This window comes from Dasypus novemcinctus, chromosome 26 (genome assembly GCF_030445035.2).
Source record: "Dasypus novemcinctus isolate mDasNov1 chromosome 26, mDasNov1.1.hap2, whole genome shotgun sequence".
Taxonomy (NCBI): domain Eukaryota; kingdom Metazoa; phylum Chordata; class Mammalia; order Cingulata; family Dasypodidae; genus Dasypus; species Dasypus novemcinctus.
Window position 1 is genome coordinate 9,677,646 of NC_080698.1, and position 12,707 is coordinate 9,690,352.

The 12,707-nt window shown below is 67.7% G+C and overlaps 1 protein-coding gene across 4 annotated transcripts in view; it reads right to left on the minus strand.

Moving 5' to 3' along the window:
• Nucleotides 1-12,707, minus strand: part of CELSR3 (cadherin EGF LAG seven-pass G-type receptor 3) — a 39,643-nt gene that overhangs the window by 21,746 nt on the left and 5,190 nt on the right. For 2 of the 4 annotated variants that reach the window (XM_058288478.1, XM_058288477.1), the window contains exons 2-27: nt 11,775-12,425; nt 11,313-11,538; nt 10,921-11,036; nt 10,489-10,577; nt 10,232-10,389; nt 9,487-9,650; nt 9,114-9,239; nt 8,851-9,020; nt 8,263-8,448; nt 7,600-7,716; nt 7,056-7,227; nt 6,763-6,904; nt 6,559-6,679; nt 6,058-6,241; nt 5,667-5,768; nt 5,446-5,460; nt 4,334-4,428; nt 3,908-4,117; nt 3,418-3,613; nt 3,018-3,173; nt 2,471-2,645; nt 1,794-1,961; nt 1,470-1,596; nt 1,184-1,390; nt 840-1,014; nt 493-605 (exon numbers count right to left, since the gene is read on the minus strand). In XM_058288478.1, coding sequence (XP_058144461.1) covers nt 493-605; nt 840-1,014; nt 1,184-1,390; nt 1,470-1,596; nt 1,794-1,961; nt 2,471-2,645; nt 3,018-3,173; nt 3,418-3,613; nt 3,908-4,117; nt 4,334-4,428; nt 5,446-5,460; nt 5,667-5,768; nt 6,058-6,241; nt 6,559-6,679; nt 6,763-6,904; nt 7,056-7,227; nt 7,600-7,716; nt 8,263-8,448; nt 8,851-9,020; nt 9,114-9,239; nt 9,487-9,650; nt 10,232-10,389; nt 10,489-10,577; nt 10,921-11,036; nt 11,313-11,538; nt 11,775-12,425 — 4,361 coding nt within the window. Of the gene's footprint in view, nt 1-492; nt 606-839; nt 1,015-1,183; nt 1,391-1,469; nt 1,597-1,793; nt 1,962-2,470; nt 2,646-3,017; nt 3,174-3,417; nt 3,614-3,907; nt 4,118-4,333; nt 4,429-5,445; nt 5,461-5,651; nt 5,769-6,057; nt 6,242-6,558; nt 6,680-6,762; nt 6,905-7,055; nt 7,228-7,599; nt 7,717-8,262; nt 8,449-8,850; nt 9,021-9,113; nt 9,240-9,486; nt 9,651-10,231; nt 10,390-10,488; nt 10,578-10,920; nt 11,037-11,312; nt 11,539-11,774; nt 12,426-12,707 lie in introns of all 4 variants that reach the window. The other 2 variants (XM_058288479.1, XM_071212046.1) reach the window with 2 other exon arrangements.

Sequence of the window (12,707 nt, forward strand, 5' to 3'; positions counted from 1 at the left end):
CCAGGGAGAGAGACAGAGCCGTTTGCTTGATAGTCTACAGCTGAGCTTGTGGAGAGAGGCAAAGCCTAGAAAACCTGATAGTCTACAGCTGAGCTTGTGGAGAAAACAGAGGCGCTGAGCCTGGAGGAACCCAGGAAGCCTGAACCCTGGCAGATGTCAGCAGCCATCTTGCTCCAAATAGACTTTGGTGAGGGAAGTAACTTAGGCTTTATGGCCTGATAGCTGTAAGCTCCTACCCCAAATAAATACCCTTTATAAAACCAACCAATTCCTAGTGTTTTGCCTCAGCACCCCTCTGGCTGACTAATCCACACGCCGAGAGGCGGCCTGAGAGAGGCCCAGAGAGGCTCTGCCCCTAAGTGGCCTGTTGCCACGCCATCTGGGCACAGGCTGGTTCTCAGTGACCAGATAGCAGAAGCGGGAACTGAGCCCAGGGAGCCTACCGGCACCCCCACTACATCCCCACAGGCAGCGCCCCGGCGGGCCACTCACCACCACGACGAGGACCACGGGGCCAGCGAAGCTCCAGATGAGGGGGTCGTGGACTGAGATCCAGCAGAAGTCGGGGTTCCCATAGCCGTCGGGGTCCAGGCCGACAGCGAGGCCTGGGGGAGGAGGGGAGGGCCGAGGGTGTTCTAGAGCTGCCGTCTCCCCCAGGGGTGGGGGAAAGCCGGAGGCGTGGGTGGAGCAGGCTCCTACCCTGAGCAGATGGGACGGGGAGATGAGGCTGGGGGTCACGATTGGGACTGGGGGACAGGGCCAGGGGGTCCGCCCCATGTGCCGGCTGGAGCTCGGGGGTCACAGCCCCGGGGGGGGGGGGCCGGTGGCGGGGCCCTCACCCAGCAGCACGGCGGGGACGCCCCAGCCCAGGGCGTGGTAGAAGCGCATGGCGCCACGGTCCACGTTGCGGGGCTCGACCTGCATGCGGTAGAGGTGCAGCCCCTGCACAAGGAGCCACGCGAAGGTGCTGAGGAAGAAGTAGTGCAGGAGGATGGCGACCGCGGTGCACAGCAGCTGGGGGCGGGCGGGAGGGCGTCAGGACCTCTCCTTCCTGGCCTCCCCGGGCCCCTGCTCCCCACCTCTGACCCCCAGCCACAGCCCCCGACCCCAGCTTCAGCGTCCCTGCGCCCTGTCCCCGAGTGGGGGGACCAGGAGGACGCGGGTGCCCGCCCCGGCCCTGCACCTGGTTGTGGGTCCTGTGGATGCCCAGCAGGAAGAGGAGCTCCGCCACGCCCAGGGCAGCCGCCACGTTGGCGTGGATCCCGCGCACGTTGGACTTGAGGCTGCGCAGGCTCAGCAGGATGGCGGCGGTCAGCAGCAGCGCGGCCACGGACACGGCCACCACCACGTGCGTGAACACGGCCAGGAGCTCCAGGTCGCCCTCCAGCCGCTGTTGGGGCAGGGAGGTCACCGCCGTGTCGGGCAGGGCACCCCCCCTCCCCTGCCCCCCACTCCGAAGGCAGCCCCACCTCACGGGGGGAGGCATCCATCAGGACCCCGAAGGTGCCCGTCCGGCTGCAGCGACACCGCGCGTGGGACCCGTTCCTGTGCACCAGCTCGCAGTCCCGCGCTGTCCACAGGCCGTGCTGGTCCGCCCTGAGGCCACAGAGCAGTTAGACCCCCCACCCCTGTCCTGTGGGGAGTGACCCCACGGCCAGAGGGGCATGTGAGAGGTGGTGGCGGGGCTGGGGGGGACACAGGGGCCTGCTGGCCCTGGGGCCTTAAGGGGAGCTCCGGGGCCGGGCCGCCCGGGCGCAGCAGGGAACGGGGACTTCGGGAGCGGGGCTCCTCACAGGCTAGGCGGGTCCCACTGCACACAGACGGCCTTGCTCCGGTTCGCGGTCTGCAGCAGGCGGAACTCGAGGCTGATGGGGGGCTCCAGGAGGCCACTCAGGAAGCCGTGTCCGTGGAAAACGGCCACGCTCACCACCGGAGAGTTCATGACGGGGTTCTGGGGAAGCCTGAGGAGACACCCCGCCCGGGCCCGGGCGCTGCTGACCTCTCCGAGCCCTCGCCCTGCCCACATGCCGCTTGTCACGTCTGACCCAGGGTGACTGTCGGTCCCGAGAACCCCCTCCAGCTCCTGCTGGGTGAGGCTGCTCTCACGCCAGAGGGCCGCCGGCTAAGAGCTGCAGATATGGTGGGCTGCCCACCGGCAGTGGAGGGGCCCCTGGACCCCCCACCCGGACTGGGTTCTGGGACTGTGCCTCTCCCACCCACCCCTATCCCTCAGCCTGTCTGTCCCTGTACCTCTCCTGCCTGTGACTGCCCCTGGCTGTGCCTCAGCGTCTGCCACTTGGCACAACGGTAGGGGACCCGAACCTGGCCCCGTGGAGCTGTGCACAGGAGCAGCTCTGGGTGTCTGTGCCCCTGTTCGTCTGCCTACAAAAAAGGGGGTGCTGGGCCGGGTAAGAAGTTTGCAGGCAGCTCAGGGGCGAGGGGCCTGGGAGTAGCCCCCCTCTAGTGGTACCTGGCACCCCGGCGTTCAGCCTGGAACTGGGCAGGGAGCAGCCCCCCCAGGGTGCGGTAAACGAGGAGGATGACGATGGAAGTCCCGGGCTCGGGTTCGGGCTCCGGGGGGGCTGGCGAGGGGCCGCTGCTCGAGGCCGTGGCATTCTCCCGGCCGCTGGTGCTGGTGGGAAGAACTGCCAGGGCAGGGGGAGAAACCGGTCAGTGACCTCCGACCCCACAACCCACCAACCCATCTCTGAGCCCAGAGACTCTTTTCCACAGGCCCGGAACTGGGGAAGGGGGGTCGGGCGCTCCATGAGGGGATCCGAGCTTCCTGGGGCCAGACCCTGAATGGTCAAGCCTTGGCAGGGGTCCTCTGTGGTCACGGGAGAGGACCTGGCGAGGCGAGGCCCGTGGGGAGGGGTGTGGAGGAGAGGGTGGAGGTGGGAGGGTGACGTGGGGGGGGAGGTAGGGCGAGGGGAGAGCTGCTGGGAGGACAACGCGGTGCCTGGTTCGAAGGGGCCAGGGCGACGGGCCGGGCCCGGGGGTCGAGCCAGGGCCCTCACCTTCGGGCGGGGATGGCCGTGGAGCCTGGGAAGGCAAGAGCACGTGGGTGTGAGGGTCCCAGGCATCCTGGCCCCGGAAGAGGTTGCTGTGGTAGCGGGGGTAGCGGCGGGACCCCCGGGCCGGGCTGGGGTGCTCCATGCGGTCGATGCTGAGCACTGCCGAGGGCGGGACAATCAAGGCTCCTCCCTGCACTGGGGGCGGGGCTCTCCAGCCCCGCTGCGTGCGGGTCCCACCACCCACAGGGCTCCCTGCCCTCAGCCCCGGAGATGGCGGCACAGCCTCTTGCCTACACTGCCAGGCAGGAGCCAGTTTTGGTCTCCAAGGCACACAGTCCCTTGGCCCTTGGGGTCCCTGGCCGCCCCCCAGCCCCCTGTCCTCCCCACCCCACCCGCCACGCACTGATATTGGGTGTCACCAGCCCCACGGGGTTCAGGTACGTGAGCTCCATGTTTCTCGCAAGCGTGGCCGCGTACGCCTCCAGGTGCCGCACCAGCCCGGCGCTGCCTGGGGAGCCCCCAGGGGCCCGCCGGCCCAGTGCTGCCCACAGGTCCCCGGTCTCTGGAGCCAGCAGCGCAGAGCCAGCCCACAACAGGTTCTGGGGGGAGGGAAAAGGAGGTGGGCTTGCCTGGGTGGTGAGGGGGAGTGAGGGGCCGGGGCCGGCCCCTGGGGGCTGGACGAGCGCTCAGAGAGACCACAACAGGCAAGGGCACAGGCCTGGAGGACAGAAGGGGGGGCCCGGCACCTTCACTTCCCCATGGGTCAGCAGGGGGGAGGGGGGCTACGCCAGGGATCAGAGTGTGGGGAAGGCAGGGCTGGAGGGGCTGGGGCCAGGCACCCCGGGCTGGGGGAGCGGGGGCCGGAGGGCCTGGCACCCAGGCTGCAGCCCTACCTCGTTGAAGTGGGCGTCCTGCGTGGCTGTCAGCCCGAAGCCCTGCTGGTGGCTCTCGAAGGCCAGCAGGTGGGCCAGCAGGCGCGCGGTCACTCGGACATCTTGGCTGAAGTAGTGGTCGGCCCGGCCGGTCACCTCCCGCAGCCGCTGGGCCAGCTTCTTGGCCTCCACGGTGTCCAGCGCCGTCCTGTTCAGCTCGAGGCCATCCAACTACCACAGCAAGGAGAGGGTGGCCGCTCTGTGGTCCCTCAGCCCTTCTTGAAAGCCTCACAGGGGGAAGGCTTAGCCAGGTCAAAGGGACCCCGAGAACAGCCTGGGAAGTCAAGGGCGGGGGCAAGGCCCCCCACCGCGGGGCCTGGGGACTTGGGCGGGGGCCCGGGGACAGGGAGGGCTTGGGTGCGGGACGAGAGCCGCGTGGAGCCTCACCAGCAGGCTGAGCTCGCGGAAGGCAGGGGAGGTGCAGTTGAAGAGGTCGGGCTCCAGCCAGCCCTGGTCCTCATCACACAGCCTCAGGGCAGCACCTGGGGGCGGGTGGCCCTGATCAGGCCCGGGGTCTGGACCCCTTCGCTGAAGCCAGGGGCAGGTGGGCAGGGGCCAGAGCAGCGGGCCCTGGGGTGGGGCCCGGGAGCTGCAGCAGGTGCAGTTCCCAGCCTGGGGCCGGCCTCTGCCGCTTGTCGGTCAACTCCTGAGGGGCCTGCAGGCTGGCTCAAACCACTGGCCGCGTGAAGGAGAGCACGAGGGCAGGACCACAGGCGCCCCCTGCCACACGGGCTCAGGGCTGAGCCCATGGGCACACGCAGAGACGCCCGGGGCGGAACAAGCACTCAAGACGCATGATACTCTGGCACGCACACGCAGACACGACACAGACCCTGGGTGCCCTGTGACCAGAGGGGGAGATGGCTCTCACAGCTGCCCCAGTGCTGACTCTGCCACCCTCTCGTCTGTGGAGCTGGGGTGGAGGACTGAGTAAGAACTGACCTGGGCCTCAAGGGCGCTCACAGCTGCCAGCAAGAGGGACGCTGACTTAAACACAGGACCCTCCCCCCTAGAGGGACAGATATGGGCACAGGCACAGAAGGACACACACGAGCATGCACAGACAGGCGATCTCTGTCCAGCCACTCCAGAGACCTCAAGCAGCAGGGAGGGTTCCGCGGGGAGCTCAAGCGGTGGGGAGGGGTCCTCGGCGTTTGCCGTGACCTCAGGTGGGAGCAAGAGGCCCGTGGGCGCCTTGGGAAGCAGGGTGAGGTCCTAGGGACCTCAGGAACTGGGGAGGGGGCTGCAAGGAGCTCGGGCAGCAAGGAGGTGTCTGCGGGGACCGAAGGAGGGCCTCTGGGGGCCTCAGGAAAAGGAAGAGGCTCCTGGGGACTTTGGCAGTTGGGGGTAGCTTTGAGAGACCGTGGGCCGCAGGGAGGGATTTGCAGGGACCTCAGGCAGCAGGAAAGGTCCTAGAGACCTCAGGTGGCAGGGAGGGGTCTGCAAAAGCTCTGGTGGTGGGAGAGGGCAGCGCACCTGTGCAAACACGTACCCCTTACCTGTACCCCGTACTCCTGCCCAGAAGCCAAGAGAAAAGATGGAGGCTCAGTGAGGGCGTGGGGAGGGACCCAGAGCTCCTAAGAGGTCAGAGAGAACAAGGGATCCAGGGGACCCCACCCTCCCCCCCGCCTCCTGGCCACCAGCTCAGGAGAAGGGGTCGTTGCAGCGGTCAGAGGCCAGGCCCTCCCCTCAGTGATGCCTCTGCCTCTCTCATACTCACCCAGGGCCCCCCGGGGACAGGGTACTGTGGCCAAGATGCCAAACTTGGTCTGAGGCCACCAAACGCCGGCTCTCAAGGACTTGGGGCAGGCATCATAGAGCACTGGGGGAGAGAAGAGGCGCTGGGCCGGGCAGCCAGGGCGGGCAGCAGCCATGCCCGCGGCCTTCCCTGCTGGCCTCACGGGAGCTGGCCTGCTAGGGAGGGAGGCCAGCCTCGCTTCCGGGACTGGCAAACCAACGCTGGGAGCAAATGCAGGGTTCCCCGGGCACGCGTGTTCTCTCCCAGAAGCCTCCCTGCATCCCTACCCAAGGCACCAAGCACACCACTGTCATTTGGTGGCAGCATACCAGAGGCAGCCCTCATGTGTAGAACCGGGGGAGAACCTGCTCACCCCGGCAGCCGCTGGCTGTCACTTCCGCGAAGGGACTGTCACAGCTGTTGCACTGGCGACCAAGAGCTCCTGGGCGGCAGGGGCACTGCCCGCTGTGGGGTGCACATGAGCGCGAGGTGGAGCCCACGGGGTAGCAATCGCATGGGAGGCATGAGTCGCTGCCCCGCGGCCGGTAGTGGAACTCCTGTTTGAGGATGGGTCAGGAGCCGGAGGTCAGAAGTCAGGTCTTAAGGTAGGGGGTCTCAGGTCTGGACTTAGGGAAAGAGCGGAGTCAAGGGAGAGGGTCAAAGCACAGTACTCACAGGCTCAAAGGAACACCGGGCCCCAAGTGAAAAGCAAGGGAAGGGTGAGGGGTCAAGGGCGAGAGCCAGCAGCTAGGTCACAGGACAGGGGTGGGAGCTCAGGGACCGACTTAGGTGGCCGGGGCGGGCAAGCGGGCTGAGAATCACAGATCGCGTGCAGGGCAGGCCTGCGAGGTCAGGGCTCGGGGGCCGGGCGCACCTTGCAGCGGCACTGCCCGTTGGTCTTGTTGCAGTTGGGGTCAAAGCCCTTGTGAACGTCGCAGTTGCAGGGGCCACAGGTTGGGCTCCCCCACCAGCCCCGGGGGCACTGCTGGTCCATCCTGGGGGTGCGCAACCAGTGAGATGTCTCGGCGACATCTCGGTGGCTCCCAAGTCAGGGCTCCTCTTCATCCCCAGCCCTCACCTGTGCTCACAGTGGTGCCCAAAATAGCCGCCTACGCAGTCGCAGATGTAGCCGTGGGGGGCTCCTGGGAGGTGCCGGCACGACCCCTGGTTCTGGCAGGGGTTCAGGAGGCAGGCGTCCACACAGCCTGGACCATAGTAACCTGTGGGTTGGGGGGGGGGCTCAGGACACGGGCCACGCGGCACGGCGAGCAGGGGCGAGTTCTTCGCAGCTCTCCAGGGGCCCCCCGGTCTTCACCGTGGACCTCTGGCTCCTGCCCCGGCCACCCTTCCCCCGGCTCTCTCAGACCCCACCTGGCCGGCAGGTGCAGGAGAAGGTCTGCCAGAGGTCTCGGCAATCGGCATGGGCGGGGCAGGGTCCAGACGCGCAGGCGTTGGTCACGACGCAGCCAGGCTCCGCGTTCACTCGGTGGCTGGGAGGGGGCAGGGCTGGGGACCCCGAAGGCGTGGCGCCAAGCCACACCCCCTGTGGACACAGCCGGCCAGGGGTGAGATACGAGAGGTCGCTCGCCTCAACCCCCGCCGAGCTAGCCACCTGATCTGATGACCCGACGTGCAGTCTCCACCAGACCCCCCAAAACCACGCCAGGTCCTGACCCTGATATCCCCCGTCCGACGCCCCCATGGGGCCCCTAATCATTTTTTGCTCCAGCGCAGAGCCCTGGTGACCCTCCCTGATCACCTAACCAGACGCCGGCATCTGACACCACACGGGCTCCAGGTCACCCTGCCTCATGCCAGGACCCCCTTGGATGCAGATTCTCAGGTCCCGCAGAACCGCTGACCACTGACCTCTGACTCTAAGGGCCCACAGCGCACTCCCCGTGCTGACCCCTACCTGGACGCAGCCGACCAGACCCTGGGGGGCCTCCTCCTCAGTGCTGGGGGGCAGGCCTCCCACGTGGAGTCGCTTTACCTGCAGGCCCGGCAGCTCGCTCCCCACTGCCACGGTGTCCTGGGGAAAGGGGGCGGGTCGGCATGGGGGCTGGGAGGCCTGCTGGACGCCTCCCCCACCCCAGGTCAGGCTGAAGCTTGTCCTAGCGCTGCATGTCCAGACTCCATCCCCCGGGGCCGGGGGACGATCTGGGAATGAGATGCTCCCAATGCACGGAGGGGCCTGCTGGGGCATGGGACGGGGCGCCGGCGGGGGGGCTTCAGGTCAGGGCTGGGCTCAGACAGGTTCCTATCTCCTGTACCTTGAAATTCCACGATTCTGACCTGGGGAGCAAAGCCCGGAAGGGGCTTCTGGAAGGAGGGCAGAGTAACAGCTGCAGAGGTACCCCAAGACCAGACCAGAAATCTGGGTGACCTCCCTGACCCGAGGGGGGCTTGACGGCGGATTGGCCTGGGTGGCAGGGGAGACTCAGAAGAGGATTATGGGGAGGGGGCCTAGGAAAGAACATCAGACTGGGCAGCGGAGAGAGCAGAGGGGAGCTGGCCTAGAAGTGGGGACACAGGAGGTGGTCTGGTTAGGAGCCTGAGGATGGGTCAGAGGGCAGACCTGGAAGAGGCTAAAGTCCAGTGAGACCATGAGGACATGGTGGCCTCGCCGGCCACCTGGCTCCTCCTGCAACTCCAGCCGCAGATCATGCCACCGGCCATCACTGACAGTCACCTGGTCCAGCAGGAGGTGGGCAGCATGGCCCGAGCCTCTGGTCACCGTCACAGACAGCAACCCCCGATGCAGCTGTGGGTGGAGAGGCACAGCCCTGCGGTCAGAGCCCCAGGCTGGGTTGGGGCTGAGAGTATCGGGAGGTGAGATATGGGGGCTCAGGAGTCAGTAACGTCAGTGGTCAGAACAGTGGCGTCGAGGCTCTGCCTGGCCCAGGAGGGCGCCGTGCCAGGGGACACCCTGCTCCTAATAGTGTGCCAAGGTGACAGATATCAGGACCAGGGGTTGTGGGCTGGTGCGTTGCACCTGCAGAAGATATCACGGTCGGGAAGAAGGTCAAGGAACAGGACCCTGGGGTCCAGAGCAAGGTCATGTGGGGTCAGTGCACGTGACGGGAAAAGGATGCCACCGACAGGCCTGAACCCATGGGAGCGCTGCTGGCGGGGGCCCAGGGCAGGGCCAGGAAGGCAGGCACACCTGGCAGAGAAGCGTGCTGTGTGGCCCAGCCTGCACTTGCAGCAGGACCCCCCGCGTCGCCCGAGTCCGAAAGGCCAGCCCCAGGTACCACGGCACGGACACGGTCATGTCGCTGCCGAAGTCCCAACTCAGCATGCCGTTGCCACGGAGATGGTGAGGATGGGCCATGGCTGAGGGGATAAGAGGAGCAGGGTCACAGGACCACGCCCCACGAGGAACAGCCCCTACCCTGCAGGCCCCTCCTGCCCGTGCTGCCCACTCACTTAGCCGACAGTCCTTGCCACCGAAGCCCACGGGGCAGTCACAGCTGAAGCCGTCCCAGCGCTCTGAGCAGAAGCCGCTGTTCTTGCAGGGGCCCGAGTCACAGAAGTGCAGCTTAGCCTGGCAGCCTGGGGGAGAAAAACATGGGGGTGACATGAGATGGCAGGGTGAGGTTCAGAGGGACGCGAGGCCACCATCTCAGCCCCCTGTTCTCTCGGGGGGTGGGGCTGGCCAATGGCTGGGCTGTGGCATGAGACTTGCCATCAGATGAGATCAGAGTGAGATCAGACCTGAAGTCACGCCATGCAGCTTCCCAACCCCCTCCCCATGAGGGGACAGGGCCACGGGTGGGGCTGGTGGGAGTGACAGGTCTACCTGCCGTGGTGCCGTTGTTTGCGACGAAGGCCGCCATGTCCACTTGGCGGCCGTCGATGTACAGGTCCCGCATGCAGCCGACGAAGTCCTTGTGGGACACGGGGAAGTTCTCGGGGAGGTTGGGGACACCCCCCAGGAGCAGGGGACCTGTCAGGTCCAGGGACCTGGGAGTCAGGGGTCCGGGTCACTGGTGGGCCTGGGGCTGGGGGGAGGTTGCTCCTGGGGCCGTGGGAAGTGGGGGATAGGACTCAGAGGATAGGGTGATGGGGGGGTGAGGATGGGCTGGGGAAGAGGTGGGGGCCTTACTTCATTCATTTCGGGAGGTGCAAGGGGGGGGCTCATGACCGAGAGGTATTCTGGGAAAGGAAGGGGAGCTGAGGCTGCCGGTTAGGATGAAGAAGTGGGGCATCTGGGTGTCTGGGGTAGGGGGTGGAGACGCCAACAGTCTGGAGGGCTGGGTTTGGGATTAAATGGCCAGATGGGGCTATGGGGCATTAGAGAGACTGGGGTGTGGAGACTCTGGGGGTGCCTGGGGCTGTGTATGGGTGTGGGGGGCTTGGGGTAGAATACGGGGTTGGGGGCTGAGGTGAGGCAGACTTTGTGGGTATTAGAAAGCAGGTGGCCATCTGGTGGTTTAGGGGAAAGGAGGGGGCGTCAGTCAGGATGAGATGGGGAGTGGGGTACGCAGGGCCAGGGGTAGGCTCGGGCAGCAGAGGGCCCGGGGCCCAGGGGGTGGGGGCCTCACTTCTTGGAGCTCGTCTGCACACCCGCAGCTGCGCACGAGTAGTTGCCAATCTCAGCCCCAAACTGCAGGGCCACGGCCACGTCACAGTCGTCCACGCTCAGCACTGCCACCTTGTCCTTGGAGGGGCCCTGAGCACCACCTAGGGCATCTGTCCGGGGCTGGGGACCCAGGCACAGCAGTCACCAGGCCGAGCACTGAGGGGCCGAGCTTGGCCCCCAGCTCCCCTCCCCAGGCCCCACGCCAGCGGCAGCGCCTACCTTATTGTAGTAGCGCAGGTGCACTGTGTGCCACTGCCCGTCGCTCAGGCCCCCTGGCAGTGTAGGGCTGACCACCGTGTTGGACTCACCTGCGGGGGTGGGGTGGGGTGTGCGTCTGGAGGGTTGCCTGGAGCTGCTGGGTCAGACCCCCCAGTCATGCGGGCACGGCCACTCCCAGGGCCCACACTGGGTACGTCAGGCTATTCCCTCTCCTCTGGTCAGCACCCTGGCTGGACCAGGGTGCCCAGGAGTAGACACAGGTGGCTCACACTTCCTGGAGAAAGGCCCCTTCCCCCGGGGAATGGCCCTGGCCTCGTCCATGTCTGCCTAGAGGAGGGCTCAGCCGTGCACTGAGGCGCACCCGCCGGCAGATGGGCTCTCACCCGCCCTGCCACATACACAGGCCCCCACCGGCCCCGCGTGGGCACCCACCCGTGGAATATGTGAGCCGCACTTGCCGGGCCACGAGCTCCAGGGCCAGAAAGTCGTGCTTCTCGTTGAGGCGCCCATTGTAGAAAAGGAGCCCGCTTGGCTGCACCGTGGCAAACCTGGGTGGGGAGGGCGGGCCGCGTCAGGCGCCGGACACCCATTCGCCCCCACCATCCCCGCCACGGGGAGCCTCGCGGGGTGCCCGCCTGGGGTGAGTGGAAGTGAAAGGGAGTGCGGGATGGGGGGGGGAGAAGGGACGCGGCGATGTCCGGGGCGGTGGCGCCAGGCCAGGGAACGGTGGCCCGCGGGGACGCCGCGAGGGGGGGGCGGCTGTCAGGACCCCGAGCCAGGGTGGCGCAGGCGGGAACGGGGCCAGACGCGGGGCGGGCACCTACGAGAGGGACAGCGTGAGGTGGAAGCGCTGCCGCAGGCCGCGGAACATGACGAAGGAGCGCGGCGGGAAGGAGCGCGCGGCCACCTCGCAGCGCGGCCCCTCGAAGGCGCCGCCCGCGGGGCACTGGCAGCGGAAGCCGCCGTCGGGCGCGTCGGCGCACGTGCCCCCGTTGCGGCACACGCCCGGCACGCAGCGCCCCGCCTCCGTGTCCAGCTCGCAGTCTTCGCCTGGGGACCAAGGCGCTGTCAGGGGCCGGCTGGCGCCGCCGGCGTCCGCGCGGGGCCGGTCCCCGAGCGCCCCCGCACGCGCCCCGGCGGGGCCCACGCCCCCGGCCCGCCTCCCGCAGGGCGGCGCCCCCCCCCCCGCGCGGGGCTCCCTCCCGCCGGGCTCGAAGGCCTCGGGGTCGAGCCGCGGTGGCGCGCGCGCCCTCCTCGCGCGCCCCGCGGCCCCGCGCCCCGCGCACCCGTGAAGCGCGGGCGGCAGACGCAGGTGTAGCCGCCCTCGCGCCGCGCGCAGGCGCCGCCGTTCCGGCACGGGTTCGAGTAGCAGAGGTCGAGCTCCGTCTCGCAGAAGTCGCCCGTGAAGCCGGGCGGGCAGCGGCAGCGCAGGCCGGCGATGGGCTGGATGGGCCGGAAGAGCGTGGAGGCGGAGGCCAGGAAGGGCGCGGACGAGTCGAAGCGCAGCACCGACACGCACTTCATGTAGTTCTCGCACGGCTCGCGCAGGCACACGTTGTCGTCGAAGGGCAGCACGTCGAGCAGCGAGCGCGCGGCCAGCGCGGCGCGCCGCACGTACAGCTGCTCCTGCAGCTCCTCCGAGCTGAACCAGGGCCCCGCGGCCCCCGCGCCGGCCCCGCGCGGCGCCAGCGCCGAGAAGCTCACGTTGAGCACGGCGCCGCCCACGTCCGTGTCGTTTTGGATGTTGAAGATGAAGACGTCCTCGGCGGGCGTGGAGAGCACCGCGGCCACCCCTTCGAGGAAGTGGCCCAGCAGCGGCGACAGGAAGCGTTCCTGCCACATGTTCTCGAGGCGCACGGTCAGGCTGTTGGCCAGCAGCTCCTCGGTGATGATAACCACCCGCAGCACGCACTGCGCCGTCACGCTGTGCAGGCCATCTGGGGGACGGGGAGGGGCGGCGAGGGGCCGCGGGTCAGTGGTGGGCCCTCCCCGGGACACAGAGGGGCCCAGAGCAGACCGCCCGGCCCCCCAGCACCTCTCAGGCAGGACACAGGACACAGGTGGGTCTTGCACTCCTGGCTCTCCACTCCAGCATCCATGGGTCAGCGAGCTGGTTCCTGTGATCTCAGTGACCAGCCCCCAAAATGTCTTATTCACCTTGTTTCCAAACCTTAGCACACGGGGTGGTCAGTAAGGGTTGGTTGGTGGATGGTTTGAGG